Genomic DNA, 20,846 nt, shown 5'->3' on the forward strand with positions numbered 1-20,846 from the left:
ATATGGTAGAAGTTATTTCTATGCGTGTTCCAAGTGTCATTCAGCTATGTAACTTGGCAGTGACACAACATGCAGAAGTTACTTTCTTCCTTACATTGTACACACCAGGATAGTTTGACCTAGCTTAATGTTTTGCACAAACTGAGCATAACACAGGAGGGATTAAGGAATGAAATAGAACCAGAAAACACTAAAAACAGATATGCAAGTGGACTATATGCACAAACAACATTAACTACTTTGGAAAATCTGTTTATACAATATCCATTATTTCAGAGGATACAACATGTGAACAATTTGTTGTTACAGTATTGCTACCAACATGAAACAAAAACACTGTCTACATTTATGTAGTGAAATATGGAAAGTAAACGTTCAACAGGGTGATATTACTTTCCTGCAATGTTGAAGATTTAGTAATATTAGAGATTAAATGATGCTTACACTACTGTACTCAGCTGATGATTTATTTATGACAAGTTTTATATGGATATTGTTCTTTCCATTACTGGAGAAGGTGGTATCAGACAAAAGGTCTTCTGTCTTTAAAACTAGAACAATATAACTTCACACTTTTAAAAAACTTAAAATTCTTTATAAAAGTAGAAGTAAAAAGTTCACGAATAGAAAATATCTTAATCAGATTGACATATAATCATTAATCTGATTCTGTTGTTTCATAACAGTATAAAATGTCAAGAACAGTACAAAACTACAACAAACACTTCAAGAAAAACCACTTTTATTGTCCACTGCAAGGTTCTGTTGTTAGGAAAATCTCATTCCCAAGTTTCATTTTCTTCAAATATTTTCTCAAGTTTCAGTTTCTTGCTTACATTACTATCCGAATCCTTACGATCATCTGAAACCATAAAAAAATAAATAAAAAAAATTCACAGATCATGAGCAAAAAATTATGTGGTTATAAGACTCTTTTCCTAAACGATACATATATTAAAGAAAAATGTAATTTAAACAGTTTAAATTTTTGATATGAAGTACCAGTATGTTTGAGCCAAAAGTAAGTTATGCATACCTTTTTGGGCTGTTATAGAAATTAGCAACTGCAATAATTTACTTCGTTTGGTGATTGTTACCAGCTGCCAACAGCATATGAGGAGATTGGACAAACAACAAAGGATGGTCTAAAAGTTTTTCACATAGCACAGAGAACTTATTTCTGAAAAAATGTAACTTTTGAAAGTGTGATTTTTAAGTATCAGATACATGTTAATTGCATCTTTCTATTTTGAAACTCAAATGTTGTCTCTTTTCTGACATGAAACAGTTCCGTAGCATTTTTAATAATTAGAAAGATGACAGCTAAATTTTAAGTGTGGCTGTGCATGGACTGGATATTATTTGTGCTCTGGGTGGGTAAAAGCTGTCACAATTCTGTGAAAAATACACAAAGACACACTCAACATTTCTAACTGAAGCATACAAGATTTCTGAAATTGCAAAGATCTTAATAGCATACGTTCACCACATATCACACACAGCTTTTGGAATGGCAAAGTTCTCCCTTTAATGGACATTACATCTGTTTTGTCATTCACCAAATTCCTATTTGAATGATTGTGGTTCAATAGTTTTTGAACTATTGCTGAGTTTTGCTGATATTTTTAAAAAATAGGTGTAACATCAGTCAGGATATATTTCAAAAGCTAAGAAGGAAGATTAAGAGTTTAACGTCCCATCAACAGTGAAGTCATTACGGACGACAAGCTCGGATTAGGAAATGATGCAGAAGGAGACTGGCAGCGTCCTCTTCAAAGGAACTGTGCCGGCAATTGCCTTGAGCAATTTAGGGAAATCACAGAAAACCTAATTCAAGATGACCACATGTAGACCTCTAGAATGCGAGTTCAGTGTGCTAACCACTGGGCCACGTCACTTGGTCAAAGACAATGAAGCAGTTTAAACAGTGGCTGACACAACACAAAGAGCACCAATGAAGCAAGTAATGGCCCCATCTGCAGAAAAAGTCATGGCTATCGTGTAATGGGATTTTTGTTGTGGTAATCACACACTATATCCATAATGGCAGAAACATCTCTGACGAGAATTAAACTTCATTGCCAGAAAAGTAGAAGGCTGCCACTCAGGACTATTACCCACATCTTACAAAGGATAAAGTTATCTTCCATGATAATAATACTCTCTCATAACTTTTTGCTGCAAAAGTTGATTATCTTTGCTTCAAAGAATTTCCACATCCATCATATTTGGTTCCCAGTGCCTACTTTTTATTTCCAAGCCTGAAGAGTTGGTTGAGTGGACAAACAACCACTCAATGGATGAATTAAATTTGTCTTTGTGGAACCCGGCAAACCTTGTTTTATTGACAGTATTAAAAGACTGGAAAGTCACTAAATTAAATTTACTGAATTTGAAGATGAACAGCTTATAAAACATATCTCTTATATATCTTTTTTCTCTTAGGTTGAGAATATTTTGCTCGTGCCTCATTAATACGAACAACTCATTTTTTAAACTTGTTGCCTAGCATCCATAATGTACTCTTGCTTTCCCATTTCAGACATCATGCCTCAGAGTATTCTGAGCTGTCAGTATATTGGCAGTAATGGTGGTCTGCCTATTTATTGCTATATCACAGCCTTCTATCATGCACGCTTAGTATGCAATCATAAATCTTTGTCTACTGTCATGAACAAGTACACACTGCATGGGAAAGCTTTGCCTGTCAGGAACAATAGTAGGAGAAGACAAAATTCTTGACAGAATCAGAAAGTCATTAAGGAGGATTATTACATCTAATACAAATGCAACTGGCACAAAAGTGACTGCTGAGATTAATGTGTTTCCACATAAAGTGTCAATTAAAACAGCACTATAGAAAGTACAAAGAAAAAATTCTTGCAGTAGATCTGATAACCTTAAAACTCTGGTGAATCAGAAAAGCAAAAAAAGATGGTTCAGTGTTGTGAGAGACACAAACCTAAACTAACGATCAAGAGTTTATTTCTTTGCAGTTTCTTACCACAAGACATGTTTAAATACACACAACACTAGAAGAAATGACAAGGCAGATTCTGTTCTTGCTCTTGCAAAACATATTGGAGGTTTTCTAGTAGTCCAGGGACATCATATTGTGGGTTTCAAGAGATCTTATTACCAAAAAGAAAGAAGGGTAGCTCATTATCAAAGCAGTTTGGTCTCTCACATGCACGAACATCTTCAGCTGCAATGCAATAGTTACACTTTCATGCAGTTTAGAAAAATGCTGTGGTTAGCTACATCACAACAGAGTGTGAGGCATAGAGAAAGCACACTGAGCCGCCTGTTCAGATTGTAATGGCGTGACCTATGCACATCCGTGTGGTTATGCAAGCCTGGTTTCTCGAGGGAGACTTTCTCTTTAACAGTTTCAAAAGCTTTCCAGGAAACTGACTCCTAATAAAAATAGTAGTTCACACTCATTACTCCATTCTACAATTTCATGAAATGTTTTGGTTGTCTCCTTCGACATGAAGCGGAACAATTCCAGCACTGTTACACTTTGGACTCGCTGCACAAATTATTATGAAGTAGAATAATGATAGCATTGTTTCAGCTTTGGTGTGTTGCCATCCACTGCAGGCATATTGGAAAAAATTCTGCAAGTTCCTTTTTTATTACTTTCCTCCAGCTGTAAACAATTCTACTAAGATGCTGTCATCTCCTGAGACCTTTCCTTTCATATTTCGAATGGCTTTTGACGCATCTAACATTACTGCTGCAACATTATTTTTATTATTAGCTATCTACTTTTCTGAGACTTCTCTTTGATTATTTCCCTTACCACGTTTTCATTGTATCTAATCACATCTGCTTGGAGCCACTTTCCTAAAGTTTTGTTTGGTTCAGCATAAGTTTGTTTTACTTGAAACTCTTGCCATCTCTCCAATAGTTGCCTTGTTCCAACTGAGGTTTTAGTCTTCCTTGCATTTTTCATATCTGCATCATCATCTGTTGTCTGCCAAAGCACCTCTTTTATCCTCTGTTGTTTGCTAAGCACCTCTGTTAAATCATTTCCCTTTTGCCTTCACTGTCTAATATGCAGGACTCCTTGGTAAATTTAACTTTGTATGCTTCCAAATTTTTAAAAAGAATTCTGATCTCTATTCTTAAATTCCTGCCTGATATGTTTGCCTCTTTTTTAATTACGTATCTCTATTTGTACTCTGTATCTCACTGATTTATGACCCTTTGAATTTATAAATTGATCAAAGGCTATCCTTATTATATTTGTTTTTCTTCTGGAAGAATGTCTTCTTGGCAAATTCTAGCAGTTTATTATCTCTGGCACTTCTGGTATTGTTAAAAAATTAGCTACCCACCAGTGAATCAGTCTTTAATTTCTGTCCCAATTTTTCATTCAAATGCATCATAGCTCCTTGCTGTGGAACATGCTTTTGACCTAATTATTTCTACAGTGTTTCACAGAGCAACCAACTCATTAGAATGTGGGCATGTCAGTGCACAGATTTGAAAAGGGATACCTTTACTTGTCTAATTAGTATTGAATCAGCAAATGTTGCAATAATTTGAGAACCACTAGGTACCACCAACAAAAATAAAATAAATGCAGATGACAAACTGTAAAAACACCAGCTGTACTGCACAAAATAGAGAGCAACAGGAATAATCAAAAGCATTGTTAAGAGTAATATAGAGAAATCTGCTGATGAACATGTAATATCAAAAAAATGAGTAACAGTAAATGAAGACAAGAAACTGTTTTTTGCTCATTGTGTTCGCATTGCTTATAATGAAAAGAAAAGAAAGTTGGTAAAATTGGGTGTCGTGAAAATGCACCAAAATTGCCACTGAATTTAATGTCCATATTGTTGATGGACAGACCACCACTAGCAGTGCCACAACCTCTCACTACACGAGACCCTACAGAGAGGTTCAGAATTAAACACAAGACACTGGCTCAGAATTCCCTCCAATCCCCACCTTTTGTCTACCTTTCTTCCCCTTTGACAGCTGAATCCTTACACTAAAAATTTTCTCATCATCCGGATGATGCCTAGAATTGACTGCCACCTCAGAAGTGTTAGTTCTCAAAAAATAATTGCTACTATCTACCTGGCATATAACATGGGCATGTATGCAATCAATATTTGTATACCTGGGACACTGAAACATGTCACTTCAAGGTCACTCTCCAAACGCTGTAAAGTTGGCAATGTAACTGACAAACAAGTGAGAAACGTGAGGCGCTGTGTCTTCTGAACCACTAACAGGACCGAATAAAAGTTGGTTCTGGCGTCGACGCTACCACGTTGCTGGCTTCTGTGTAAACATTGTACGTTAGTGCGCGACAACCTGCTTTTGTGTTCTGTTATTGCCTTGACTACAGTTTCTGTTTATGAAACAATGGCACCAAAATGATGTCGTTCACCAAGCAATAATCCATTGTGCCACGGAGTGCCATTAAATAGTCAGGCTTTGGAATTGCTACGAAGGACGCATGAGTTTTGTGAGCAAGAAAAACAATTTGTTTCTGCTCGTGGGCATGCGTCGATTTCTGCCAATAAAGTTTTAAATCGTTTCTGGAAAACTCTAGGACTCAGTCAAAGAACAGTTATAAGGAAAGGGATGCTACTTCAAGACTTACAAGACGCTGAAGTAAGCAGTCTGGAAGAAAGTCCCTGTGGGAAAAACAATGTGTTTTTAAGTACCCCTGGAAAGAAAAAAAAGCAGCCTCGTCCTGTTACAGATATTGATTCTTTCCAACCCAATGCAATTCGATGACACATATACGGATATTACGGAAGGAAAGAATACCCCACAATAGCGAAGTTGCTAACTTCTTTAAAAGAAAGTGAACTTTTCTCAGTGGGGAAAATGTCACTTAAGATGGTGTTAAAAAGTATGGGCTTCCATTTTAAAAAGTTAGATGGACGAAAACTGTTACTCGAAAAAGCTCATGTCATTCCAGCTTGTACCACTTTCTTACACAAAATTGTAGGAAAGGACATACATTCAGTCATGTGGTTAGACACAATCTGGATCAACATTGGAGTATCAGTTGAGAAATACTGGACAAATGATACTCCGAATAGCAGTGGCCATCAGCCAACAGGAAGAGGATCCAGATTAATTGTGACCCATGCAGGATCTTCAAACAGCTTTGTGCCTGAAGGGCTTTCAGTTTTTCGATCAAGAAAAACCGGTGACTATCATGCGGATATGGACCACCTATGGTTTCTGCAGAGGTTTAAAAATTTGTTGCTCCAGTTTAGTGTTCTGACAGTGTTTGTGATGGACAGTGCACCATACCATTCTGTAATAAAACTCCTACCACTAGTGACTGTAAAGAAACTATGGTGCAGTGGTTGCAGATGAAGAGACATTGCTGCTGACATGAGCATGACAAAGCCGTTGTTATACTCACTCGTAAAACAGAATAAGCCTGTGATGCCTAAATACCTTGTGGATGAAATTGCAAGCGAACTGGGTCACTTGGTAACTAGGCTACCACTTTATCACTGCCATTATAATCCATTTGAATTGTTGAAATGAAGTCGAGATGTACATTAGAAGTACCAACAAGACCAACTATAACAGAACTGGAACGGCTGTCACGTGAATGTCTTGCTACTGTAGACGGTACCTCATGGAGGAAGAAAGTAGACCATGTTGCTAAACTCATAAGAGAAGCACAGGCTATTGACGGGATTATAAATGAAAATGAACAATTAATGGTTTCTCGTAATAATGATGATGATGATGATGATGATGTCAACGATGATAATGAAGATAATGGTTTTGGCACCGATTCCAATGAAAGTGAAGAAGTACTGGATGGAATTGCGCCACTACATCATAAATTGGTGAGTGTAAATGTATACAGACTTAATTCTTTCTCTCTGCAATCAAGTAGGCTAGGCGTGTTTTGCTTTATTTCTTTCTATGAGTGTGGATAGTATGTTCTTTCATACGCTTAGGATTACATTATTATACAACATTTTGCATGTAGCTATTACGGTAACAATTTGGAGCGACTTTTCATGGATACTGTCACTGACTTCGGGTGTTGTTATTTCCCTGTTTCATATACTATCAAACACTTAGACTCCGTCGTCATTCTCTCCATTGTTAGAAAAATGTACTATGTTGTACTTACGTATAAACGTTAATTGTAGCTTACATTTACAAAACGTACTTTGGAGTTGTGGGAGTGTGCGGTGGCAGCTAATGCAACCACGCAATCGCAGCATAGTCAACTACACGTGAGCTGTCAAATGACATGTTTCACCACCCCGGGTATAGTTACAATATTATGAGAAGGCAAGTTGCTGCCATATAGAGGAGATTCTGGGTCACAGATAGGCACAACAAAAAGACTCTCACAACTAAAGCTTTCAGTCACTAAGGCCTTTGTCGACAATAGGTACGAGCATGCATGCACCCGCGCGCCTACACACACACATACACACACACACACACACACACACACACACACACACACACACACACACACAAAACTGCAGTCTCAGGCAACTGAAACCACACTGCAAGCAGCAGCATCAGTGCATGATGGGAGTGGCAACTGGGTGCGACACACACACACACACACACACACACACACACACACACACACACACACACACACACAAAACTGCAGTCTCAGGCAACTGAAACCACACTGCAAGCAGCAGCATCAGTGCATGATGGGAGTGGCAACTGGGTGTGACACACACACACACACACACACACACAGACTGCAGTCTCAAGCAACTGAAACCACACTGCAAGCACAGCATCAGTGCATGACGGGAGTGGCGACTGGGTGGGTGTAAGGAGAAGGCTGGGGCAAGGAAAGGAGGGATAGTGTGGTGGGGGTGGTGGCCAGTGAAGTGCTGCAGGTTAGACGGAGGGGTGGGGAGGGGAGGGGAAAGTAGCGGAAAAGGAGAGAAATGAAGAGACTGGGTGTGGTGGTGGAATGATGGTTGCGTAGTGCTGGAATGGGGCCAGGAGGGTTACGGGAACGTAGGGAAAGTTCCCACCTGTGCAATTCAGAAAAGCTGGTGTTGGTGGGGGATATGTTTGGCAGCGTGTTCAGCAACAGAGTGGTCCACTTGTTTCTTGGCCACAGTTTGTCAGTGGCCATTCATGTGGACAGACAGCTTGTTGGTTGTCATGACTACATAGAATGCAGCACAGCAGTTGCAGCTTAGCTAGTAGGCCACATGACTGCTTTCACAGGTAGTCCTGCCTTTGATGGGATAGGCAATGTTAGTGACTGGACTGGAGTAGTAGGTGATGGTGGGAGGATGTATGGGACAGGTCTTGCATCAAGGTCTATTACAGGGGTATGAGCCATGAGATAAGGGATTGGGAGCAGGGGTTGTGTAATGATGGTCGAGCATAATGTGTAGGTTCAGCGGACCACAGAATACCACTGTGGAAGGGGTGAGAAGGATAGTGGGCACAACATTTCTGATTTCAGGGCATGAGAGGTAATCAAAACCCTGGCAGAGAATGTAATTCAGTTGCTCCAGTCCTGGGTGGTACTGAGTTATGAGGGGAATGCTCCTCTGTGGTATGATAGTGGGACTTTGGGAGGCAGTGGGAGACTGGATAGATATGGCATGGGAGATCTGTTTTTGTAGAAGGTTGGGAGGATAATTACGGTCAGTGAACGCTTCAGTGAGACCCTCAGTATATTTCCAGAGGGACTGCTTGTCACTGCAGATGCAACGACCACGGGTGGCTAGGCTGTACAGAAGGGACTTCTTGGTATGGAACAGTTGCCAGCTGTCGAAGTGGAGGTATTGGTGGTAATTAGTAGGTTTGATATTGACGGAGGTACTGGTGTAGCCATCTTTGAGGTAGAGGTCAACATCTACGAAGGTGGCTTGCTGGGTTGAATCCTGGTCCTACCAACACACCTAGTCTTTTTATTTCTGTCCTTTTCCACTACATCCCCCCCCCCCCCATCCTGCCCTCTGTCTAACCTGCAGCACTTCATTGTCCACCCCACCCCATACTATCCCTCCCCCTCCCTGCCCCAGCCTCCTACTTACTCCCACCCAGTTGCCACTCCTATCATACACTGGTGCTGCTGCTTACAGTGTGGGTTTAGTTGCCTGAGACTGCAGTCGTGTGTGTGTGTGTGTGTGTGTGTGTGTGTGTGTGTTTGTGTGTGTGTGTGTGTGTGTGTGTGTGTGTGTGCTTTGTTGTCTATTGTTGATAAAGGTCTTAATGGCTGAAAGCTTTAATTGTGAGCGTCTTTTTGTTGTGCCTATCTGCGACTCAGCAGCTCCGCTATATGGTGAGTAGCAACTTTCCTTCTCATAATATTGCTCCATTCCATCCTGGATTTTCCAATATTTGTAGTTAACTGCAGATAGTAAGCATCACTATCTGAAAACTGGGGCACAGCATACTCTTCCTCCTATGAACATCTGATTAATTCTGAAAAATCTCATTTTAACTTTAGTGCATGTGATACTCTCATTACCCTATTTAGAAAGAGGATAATCAATACTTAAAAAGCTGAGCTGTGTATGCTCTATGCCCTAGTAAAATTACACTGTCAAATCCTGAGCCCAACTACAGGGAAGTCTGTAGTATGCAATAGTTGAGCATACATTTAAAAAACAGACACTACTGCATAATAGTTGTAAACAAAGCATAGGACTACAGGTAGGGATATGCTGAAGAAACACAATTGGCATCAAGGTGGATGTGCTGTAAGTCTTCGACAACTCCTGCAGCTGAATTTTATTGAACAATCTCTCACGTATTGTAAAGTAATTCTAGTCATATGTACAGGCTGTTAGTGGTACCAAAATTAACATCTAGACCCTTATGGTCGAGATAGGATCTGGAATTGAGGGTGCTGAACTCTGTTTTCAAACGTTCTTTTACAAATGAAAATTCAGGGGTAATGCCCCAATTAATTCTTGCAGAACTGCAAGGATGAGTGATTTAGATATTAGTGTCAGTGGTGTTGAGAAAAAGCTGAAATCACTAAAGCTGAACAAAGCTCCAGGGACTGATGGAATCCCTTCTCACTTATTTACTTAATTTGCAGCTCAGTTAGCCACTCTTTCAACTAAGATATATCATAGATCCCTTTAACAAAAATCTGAGCCAGGCAGTTGTCACATCCATCTACAAGAAGAGTAACAGATGTGGCCCATAAAACTACCATCCAATATTATTGACATACATTTACTGTAGAATTTTAGAACATATTCTCAGCAAAAATATAATGAGATATCTCAAACAGAAGAACCTCCAGCCAGCATGGATCCCAAAATCGTCAATCATGCGAAACTCAACTACCACTGTTTTCACATGACATCCTGAATGGCAGGATATCAAGGCAGTCAGGTAGATACTGCATTTCTCCATTTTCAAAAAGTATCTGACTGAGTACCATGCCTATGCTTATTGTCACAAGCACAGTTGTAAGGGGTATAAAGACAGGATTGAGGATTTCGTGGTAGGATGGATGCAGCATACTATCTTGGATGGAGAGTTGTCAACAAAGTAACTTTGAGTGTGCCCCACAGAATGGATATTACTGGTGTTATATACAATATTTATAGTAACCTCACACTTTTTGTAGATGACAATGAAAAATTTTCCTTGGCTCTAGTTTCTGTGATACACACTAGGTGGAAGTATTTCATACTGGCGGATTAAGAGAAAAAGATACATTTTAATTACATATACTCAAAACATTGGAAACATATTTCAGTTTTTTTTATGTTAGATACATTTTAAGAGTTCTAAATTGCTGGAAGAATACCTTGCAGATGGTTGGGTCTGAAGAGAATCAGGTGGTGGCCGCATGAGATCATAATCTTTTAGCTTGCCTCTTGTAACAGAGTTCCGGAGCATCCCTAAACAAAGACCAAAAGTAATCCGCAAGCATTACTTCTTTCCAATGGCTCTGATATTTTTGTTCCATAACAGAAATGTCCTGATGGAATCTTTTTCCATGTTCATCACTTACAGCTCCACAACTGGAGGGAAAAAGTCTAGGTGGGAGTGGATAAAATGGATTTTAAGAGACATGTTGCATCCAAGCTTATGGTATTTTTACAGGAGCATTGTCACCAACTGAGTGTAGTTATCATCTCTTTTGTTACCTAAAAATCCATGAACAACTCCCTTGAAGGGTTCCCAAGCTTCCTTTCCTTTCCCCTCCAAAACCTGGTCAAATGCAGGATCCTTTGCAAGTTCTCAACTTTGTAGCCCGATAAAAATACATTTATTAACTTTTGCATCACTTGATTTTGGAACTTTCTGGTTCAGTCCAATAAAAATTAAGTTGGCTGCTTGACTATTTTTAAATACTTTAATTTTTTATGTGTGATTACCCTATAATGAGAGGTTCAAAATTGTTTTTAAAAGAATTTTACCTTTCACCTTTACTGTATGGTGGCCATTTTCGTTTGTAAGCGCACGACACTGTTTCAGTTTAGAGACGTTAGCAAAAATATGAATCTCTCTGCACTGGATTAAGTTACAACATTGCAACTGACATTATAAGTGTCCTCTACAACATTGTCTATTACACAAAATACCCTAAATTCAAAAATAACCGGTCAAAAAGACCTCCAAAGTTTGGTATCCATATTTTCAAAAATCCACTTTTTAGGCACAAAAATAACAAACACGGAGTGATTTATGAGATTTATTTTTTCCTATAGTTAGATATCACACACTACTAGCCTCATTTATAGCAAGAACAGTTACAAATGTTTCCATAATTTTTTATGAATTTTTGAAATTTGAAAATTTTCTTGTTTTACAAATTCTGGGGTCAGTTATCTCAGATGTAACTGAATATAAAAGCATGATTTTTGCACAGTTTGTACACCAATATGATAGCAAGGTACTGTAAAAATTTCAACGTTGGTATGTGACTGTGAACAAAGATATGAACTTTTGAAAATGAAGAGATAATTCACATTACTCTACAACTGATCTTATGGCTGTTGCCTATTCATGTGTGATATTGGTGGGATATAATCAATTATTATTGAAGTAAGGTATTGAATTACATACAAAAAGTGGAAACATCACTGAAATTAACATTTATATTATTTTGGCATACTTAAAATAAATATTTTCAATTAACATCCTTCGAGAAGCAGCTGTTCCTAAACCTGGTGGTAAATATTAAGAACACTTATTTCTTCAGACAGCTTCTGTAATATGGAATAAGACCTCCAAAATTAAGGAACATTTGTATGTGTTCTTGCTCTATATGAGGCCAGTAGTATATGATATCTAACTACAGGAAAAAATACTCTCATAAATCACTCCTTGTTCATTATTTTTGGGCCTAAAATGTGGATTTTTGAAAATTTGGATACCAAACTTTGGAGGTAATTTGGACTCGTTATTTTTGAATTTAGGGTATTTTGTGTAAGAGACAATGTTGTAGATGACACTTTTCTAAAAGCAATCATGTTAATTGCAATGTTGTAACTTAACCCAGTGCAGAGGTATTCAAATTTTTGCTTATGTCTCCAGACTGAAAAATCATTGCGCGCCTACAAATAAAAATGGCCGCCATCCAATAAAGGTGCAAGATAAATTATTAAAAAAAACTATTTTGAACTTCTCAAATATAGGGCAATCACATATAAAAAAATTAAAATATTTAAAAATGGTCAAGCAACCACCGCTGGACCACTTCATATGGATTGACCCTTCTCTCCTATATATACTTAAAGACCCGTCCTTCTTGGTTCAAACTTTTGACCAAATTTTTCATCAAACCCAGCTTGATACGCAGGTGTGGAAGGAGGACATCCTTTCGCTCCATGAGAGGTTCGGCAATGACATTTTGTTCACAAGGGTAAGATTTCTTGCAGGTCAGTCTGCTTTAATGTAATGTGATTTCCTAACCCTTCTGTCACACATACATAAGAACCAGCAATGTTCTGTATAACCCAGTTGCATTCCTAAGAGTATGGCAATGATTTTTTGATCATTACACATTTTCCATTTGTGTTCATAATATTTGATTGAGTCCAAGAGGGCTGTCAAATCTGCTTATATCTCCTTCATGTGAACAGCATAACAAACAGGAATAGCTGTAAGACGGTTGCCATTGTGAAGCAACACTGCTCTCAAACTAAGCTAGGAGGGGTCTTTGAATAGCTTCCATTCAGTTGGATCATGACCCAAATTCAAAGATTTCATCAAGCCATTAGTGTTGCAGCAAACAACAATATTGTTTTTCTTCTGCAAAAAAGAAAGCAGTTCCATGTGACGTTTTCTGCACTGTGAAACTGTGACACCACTTTCGAGAAGTGAAATGTGCTGTAGTCGAGACCTAAGAACTTCTGCTTCTCTTTTGAAAGGCGAAGGTCTCTAATAAGAGCACTCAGTTCCACTTGACTTAGTCTGTGTGGTTTATCATCTTTTCCCTCAAAATCAGTGTCACAGGATATAGAAGGCTTGTTTGGTTCTTCTTCTTCTTCTTCTTCTTCTTCTTCCACACTGTCATCATTTTCTACTTCAAACGCACAATTTTTGGGTGGAGTAGGAACTGGTAAACTATCTGAATGCAGAATGAGTCAATTAGCAGATCGAAGATTCGGGCACTGAACTGTTGTTCATTTCCTCATAGACAATCCCGCCATTATAAGTGGAGTCAAGCAGAAATAGCAGTCATCTGTGTGTGTGTGTGTGTGTGTGTGTGTGTGTGTGTGTGTGTGTAGGCTCCCGCCAAACCATAGGCACAGCAAAAGCCATGGATTGTTTCTTATTTTTCAGCCATTCCTCAGTGTCACTGGACATATGCTGCAACATATATGTGGAGCCCAAGACTTATCCTGGTCCCCTCCTTCCATACCAAAATAATGCTGATAAGCAGGTTCCCAACTTCCATCAAATGGACAGTTTATATATATACCACACCATTAAATGGGAACTGTTCACTTGTGCGTCTGAAGTTGGTACTGTGATAAAGCAATAAAGAAACTGAATAGCATCCCCGCAGTCAGATGCTAATTTACTTATAACTTCAAGGTCATAAGTTTGTTTGACGCTTGTGAAAGTATCGCAGGGATGCTAAAGAACCTGAACTGGCTGATACTTGAAGATAGATGCAAACTATCCTTAGAATCTCTACTCACAAAGTTTCAAGAACCGGTTTTAAATTTCATATTATGACCCTAGCAACATACTATAAACCCTATGTATCACTCTTGTAGAGATAAGGCAAGATTAGATTAATTAGAGAGGCATTCACATAGTCATTCTTCCCATGTGCTGTATGTGACTGGAAATGGAAGACGCCCTGATAACTTATACAACGCAAAGCACTCTCTACTGTGCACTTCACAGAGGTTTGCAGAGGAAGGATGTAGATGTGAACATACATCATATGTGGGTGAAATATAAACAAAGGGCAACTGCAATGTTGTCTGTTCAATTGCAGCCATTGCTCTCATGAGAGTGAAGGCTGATTTAACCAAGTTTCAAACAGTGATGATACCAGTTTACGGGGTAAGTCGGGCAGTATTTCAGAAATAGTGTAGTTTGTGAAATGGTTACACACTTATATGATGGAAGTACATCATATGTGGACTAATGATAACATTATGAGTATTTCACAGCTCTAAAAGCCAGTGAGCCCCAACATTGATACTGATGACAAGGGTGTCTAAAAAAAACCAACATGAACAATGGAATAGCTTACTGTTCACATAAGTCAGAAGGAGAGAAATTCCAGATCTACCTGAATAGCTCAGCCAACTATACTGAAGGGTTGCTTGGGTCTGAAACATCTACATTACATCTGCACATTGTAACTGTGTACTGATTGAAAATACTTTAATTTTCCAAACAGTATATTAAAACTAGACTGTCGTTGAGTGGCAGCAAGTAACACTGTTCAACAATTCGCATCCCTGACAATGAGACAGTTAGGAAGTTGCAAGGAAACATCACCAAAAAATGCAGTTACAATCATGCTGGAAAAACAACAGGCTCCAAGAGATATTTTGTGGGATTACAAACTGCATATAATTCTCCATGTAATCAATATTTTTTTCAGCATTACAATCTTGATTAACTGGCTTTATTAAAAAAAGAGAAACTACATTACTGTTACCCAGGTCCCAATTACAGGTATTTCAACAGCTCTTTTCAGACGAAGTCCACCAACAGTGACCTTAAATCTTTAAAACATTCAATACTATGTCCCATTTTGAGACAAGCCTTGATTAAAACAGCCATCAATGGTCATTCCAGAGATATACATGAGATCACTGTGTTTCATTCACATCCTGAACTGAGTAGAATCACTGGTGTTTTAATAGTTTCTAGAGCAACGTAAATTACGCTGCCCTACTTTTCTTCGCTTCCCAAATCATCACTGATGAAAATCAGCAATCTGTCAGTCTCATCACAAAACAAAGCTGCATTTCATTCTGATTCATTATTTCAGTGAACTAAATAATGCACAATTATCCAGATGCATTTTCAGTATTTTTTTAAACATTCTATCTCTGTCTCTTAATTTTCTCATTTCCTTTGTTGGTACCCACTGGAAAGAGTTTCTTGAAAGCTCTCTCTACCCAATACATAAATATCTACGTCTATATGTATACTCTGCAAATCACTGTGAAGTGCATGGCAAGAGGGCACATCCCATTGTACCAGTCATTTAGATTTTTCCCCATTCCAGTCACATATTGAGCAAGGCATGAATGATTGTTTACATGTCCTGGGTGTGCTGTAATTAATCTATTCTTGTATCTATGATCCCTATGTGAGTGATAAGTAGGAGATTGTGGTATATTCCTAGAATCATCATTTAAAAGTGGTTCTTGAAACTTTGTAAGTAGGCTTTTTTGGGATATTTTACATCTGCCTCCAAAAGTCTGCCACTTCAGTTTCTTCAGCATCTCTGTGTCTCTCTTCCATGAGTCAAACAAACCTGTGAGCATTTGTGCTGCACTTCTCTATATACATTCAATATTCCCTGTTAGTACTATTTGATACAGGACCCACACACTTAAGAATGGGTTGCACAAGTGATTTGTAAGCAATCTCTTTTGCAGACAGATTGCATTTTCCCAGTACACTACCAATAAATCACTTTCTGCCACATGCTTTACCAAAGACTGAGCCTATGTGATATTTCATATCTCTACAAAGTGTTACACCCTGGTATTTGTAGGAGTTCACTGATTCCAACTGAGACTCACTGATGCCACAGTCATACAATATTACATTTTACATTTCTGAACATTTAAAGCCAGTTGCCAGTCTCTGCACCAGTTTGAAATCTTATAAATATCTCACTGAATATTTTTGCAGCTTCTTATAGACAGTACTCGCTATAGATAACTGCATCATCTGTAAAATGTCTAGGCTACTATTAATATTGTCCCCAAGGCCATTAATATACAACATGAACAGCAAGGGTCCAACACAGTTCCCTGAGACACACTTGAAGTTACTTCTACATTTGATGATGACTCTCCATCAAAGACAAAATGCTGCATCCGGCTGACCAAAAAATCCTCAGTCCAGTCACAATTTTTGCTATATACCCCCTATATGATCATACTTTAGACAATGGACGTAGATGTAGTGCTGCATCAACCAGTTTTTGGAAATCGAGAAATACTCCACCTACCTGACTGCCTTGATCTAAAGATTTCTGTATGTCATGTGAAAAAAGAGCAAGTTGGATTTTGCATACTTATTTCAATTGGGGCAATTCTCTCGGGTTTTCCTTTGCTACCCTCAATTTCAGTACCTCTCATCCACAAGTGGCTACACACTGACTTTGGTGCCACTAACAGCCTTTACATATGACCAGAATTTATTTGGGTTTTGTGAAAGATCATTTGATAATATTCTGCTGTGGTAGTCATTGACGATTTCACACATTTCATTCAGCACCTTTGTAACTAAAGCCCTAAGCTTTGTTTTACATGTCTTATGCAGTAGTCTCTGCTTCTTTAGAAGTTTCTCAACAATGACTTTATGCCATGGAGGGTACCTCCCATAATGAACTGTTCTAATGAGTACACATGTAACCAGTGCATGGTCAACTATTCTTGTAAACTTGAGCCACAGTTCATTTACATGCTCCTGTCCTGTGCTGAACATTTCAAGTTCCTCATAGTGATATGACATTATTACTTTTTTATCTAGTTTTCTGAACACATATTGGACTGCCACTTTTAGTTGTCCTTTTTCTATGGTAATCATTGTTGTTGCAACTACATCATGGTCATTAATACCAGTTTCAATGTCCACATCCCAAAGAGGTCAGATCTATTTGCTGCCATTAGATCTAATACATTTCCTTCATGAGTGGGTTTCAAGGTCATTTAGTAAGGTTTCACAGATTGTCTTGTCATGCCCACCACTAACAAAACTGTAGTTTTCTCAATTGATTGTTGTGATTGAAGTCTCCACTGATGGCTGCAGTATGATTGGGAACTTACATATAAGGGAACTGAGATTTTCTCTCAAGTTTTTGGTTACCTTCGTAGGAGAGTCTGATGGGTGACAGAAGGATCCAATTACCATTTTATGCCCACCCCTGATACTGAGCCTTGCCCAAGCAATCTAGCACGCAGCTTTAATTTCTACCTCAGTGGAATTGAGTGTCTAATGTGACAAATACACCACCTCCATTTCCTATAAGCCTATCTTTTTGATCAACACTTAAATTCTCTTCAAAAATCTTACTGCTGTAAATTTCAGGTTTCAACCAGTTTTCTGTACCTAGTATTATATAAGCTCCATTTCTTTTCAGGAGTGCTTCCAACTCTGGCACTTTGCTGCAAAGGAAGCTAACTACTAAGATTTTAACACTCTTGCCTGTAGGGGGCATTATTCTTGACCTTACACTTATACTTCTGGATGTCCCACAGATGTCATTATCTGGACTGGATAGAGAGTTGCCCAAGCTAAAAATCCTTAATGTGCCCATGCAATTAGCTTCCTGGCTAGCAGCCTCTGATGTGTAGTACGAACTTGATCCACTCAGGGGTACACTATAGTTTGACCCATTTAGGAGAACACTACAGTTCTCAGTCCTATGATGCAAATCTAGAAAGTCGCAGCCTAGCTTGTCACAGAACCCTCAAGGTCTCTTGTTCAGCCCTTCCACTTGACTCAGATTCAGGGGCCACAAACAGTTTTAAGTATAATACTACAAACTGTGAGCTTTAATGAAACTCTGTGAGCAAGGCCAGTCTTCTTAACATTCTCTACCAGTCGCTGGAATGATCCAAATATGACCTCGGAGCCCGATAACAGGCACTGTTTGTCCCAACATGTTCCATAATCTGCAGTTGTTACTCCCTGTTCGTTGCAATAGCTGTCACAATAGACTCTTCAACATGTTGGATGAGGCCTTCCAGGCATAAACACTGAGTGCACTTGGCGTTCCTCCCCTTGCTGCCATACCATTTTATGCCATACATTTGAACTGCCCTTTTGCCTTTGTCCCTCTTGACACAGGACAAAGCTTATTTCCCCGAAACAGGTAAAGTAAATCCCACTGGCTCAGTTTCAGTTAAAGTGAAAGACAGCAGGGATTGACGTAACACCCTGTGTCCTCCCTGGTCCCTCTCTAACCTGTACAGAATGCCTAGATCTACCATTGAAATGCCATTCGCAGTCCAGGGGATGAGTAATGACAGATCCCGGATTTCCTGTATTAATCTCTTCATAGTCTTTTTTTCTACACTGGATCTCACATTACAAATGCCTTGTTTATGGTATCAAAATTGCTTCCAACTACATGTTATATTATGTCACCCTTGCATGAAGCAGCTTGGGTGCACCTAGATTAAGTTGTGAACTAAGTGAAAAAATTTCTTGTACATAATCTCTTCCTTACCGTCAGCTATTGTCAGATGACCACCTGTAAAAAGAAACAAGCACACCTCCCACAAATTTTTGATTTGTTATTTATTTATTTTTTTCCTGCAGCTGCGAAACCTTTCTTAAAGTGCCTCACATTAAGTGATTAGCAGCATCCCAATTTTAACAATTTACTTGAAATTATTTCTTCTGCCACAGCCTCAAATTTCAGGCAGAGTAACAATTACTCATTATGCATAATGATCAATTGATTTAAATGTCTGTAGTTTCTTTACAAGATACATTGAGGTGATACACAATGAGCAGTAATCCCTATAGCTAGACAGACGCTTTGCGCTGTACTTCATGTAACAAATTACTGAATTTACACCAACATTTAAACCTCTTCACTCTCTTTCATATGCCCTTAGATATTATATTATGAGTGCCAGCTACAAGTCACATCTGAAAATAAACCTGCTGGCAATAACCATGTGTTAATTCTTAACGATGCATGGTGGAATGGAATTTATATTTCCTCACTTAGTATAAAGTAAAATAAAATTTCATACAAAAATATTACTTTGGAGATTAAACTTTAACACTGTATTGGTAACTTTTTTATCTTGTATCTGGCCATCTAGATTTAGTTTTCTGTAGTTTTCCTAATTCTCTTAAAGCAAATGCTAGAATGGTTCATTTGAAAAGGAGATAACAAAATTGCTTCCTCGTCCTTCTCTAATTTAAGATTGTACTCCACCTTCAATGATCTCATGATCAAAGGGAGATTAAACCCTAATCTTCTTTCTTTTCGCAAGGCTTTGAAAAACGCATATATCATGAATAGTTTGTACAGTTTTTGCATAATTATTGTTATACTTCAAGGTTACTGGTGCTGAAATAACTAATGTAAGCCCTGACAGTATAAACAGTGCTAAGAGCTGATATGACCAGCATTGCAGTTCGTTGTGCACAAAGCTGTGTGCATGACATGTTCCAAAACTTGTTTATTAGATGCATACGTGAATAATATTTCCCAGAATTTCTGGGTTTGTTTAGTATATGCTCCCATAGACTACAAATCAACATCATGATGATTAGAGTAAAACTTGAAGGTTGAACTCCTGCTTATAGTCTTAGATTCTTCTGGCAACGAAAGTTAGGAATGGGGTTGACTTCTGACTCTGTTCGTCAACTACAAGAAAATTTCTAAGCCTCAATTTCCTGCTAAAATTTCATATTTCAAATGATATTATCATTCTCATCACACAACTGTCAATCTGTTCAAGAAAATAAGTGGCAGCAGGCAGTGAACAGACATCAAATTTGGACCTTTGCTTACATATTAGATGAAAAATTGCAGCATTGTAGCAAACTCAAATTTATTTTCATTCATAACATAAACTTCAAATAGTAATGTACGAATACTTTTTTCACCAAGTACTGCATTTGTAATAAATAAAGAAATACATACTGTTCACCTTTTGACTGGCTATGAAAGAAAATTATAACAAGATAAATTCTAAATATAACATAAAACATAGCATAACTCAAGGGAAGAGCAACACACAACTTTATTCAATAAAAACAATACATTGTGCTATGTTTTGGAAGATCATTTAAATTGGGATTATTCATATACCATTTTTGCACCTAAATATGTAAGCCTGTTTATGTTAATATAAATACAAAGCGAATAGTAGATGTTCCACACATACCACAACAGAGAGACAGAAACTGCAGTTGTTTGAACAATCCAACTATTGTAGTCCCTGGAGAGCATTCCTAACACTCACAGTACACTGCTATTTGTATGTACTTGTTCAACACAGTGCAGAAATTTCTCAAGATGATTCTTGAGAATTTGCCTATTTCTTATGACCCCTGACCAAGAGCAAATACCATTCCCCATGATTCACACTGTTTCTTCTTTTGAGCACACACTCTACACAATGTGGTTGGTAGTTTTCTCATAGCTGTGATGTACACATAATGTTGTCTAATTTCTGTTAGAG

At 38.2% G+C, this 20,846-nt stretch overlaps 1 protein-coding gene across 2 annotated transcripts in view; it reads right to left on the reverse strand.

Moving 5' to 3' along the window:
- Positions 1-236: 236 nt before the first annotated feature.
- Positions 237-20,846, reverse strand: part of LOC124777982 (poly(A)-specific ribonuclease PARN-like) — a 269,719-nt gene continuing 249,109 nt past the window's right edge. The window contains exons 14-15 of one of the 2 annotated variants that reach the window (XM_047253550.1): positions 10,781-10,874; positions 237-862 (exon numbers count right to left, since the gene is read on the reverse strand). In XM_047253550.1, the coding sequence (XP_047109506.1) occupies positions 859-862; positions 10,781-10,874 (98 nt within the window). In that variant the 3' untranslated portion in view covers positions 237-858. The remainder of the gene's footprint in view (positions 863-10,780; positions 10,875-20,846) is intronic. The other variant, XM_047253551.1, reaches the window with a different exon arrangement.

This window comes from Schistocerca piceifrons, chromosome 2, assembly GCF_021461385.2.
Source record: "Schistocerca piceifrons isolate TAMUIC-IGC-003096 chromosome 2, iqSchPice1.1, whole genome shotgun sequence".
Classification (NCBI taxonomy): domain Eukaryota; kingdom Metazoa; phylum Arthropoda; class Insecta; order Orthoptera; family Acrididae; genus Schistocerca; species Schistocerca piceifrons.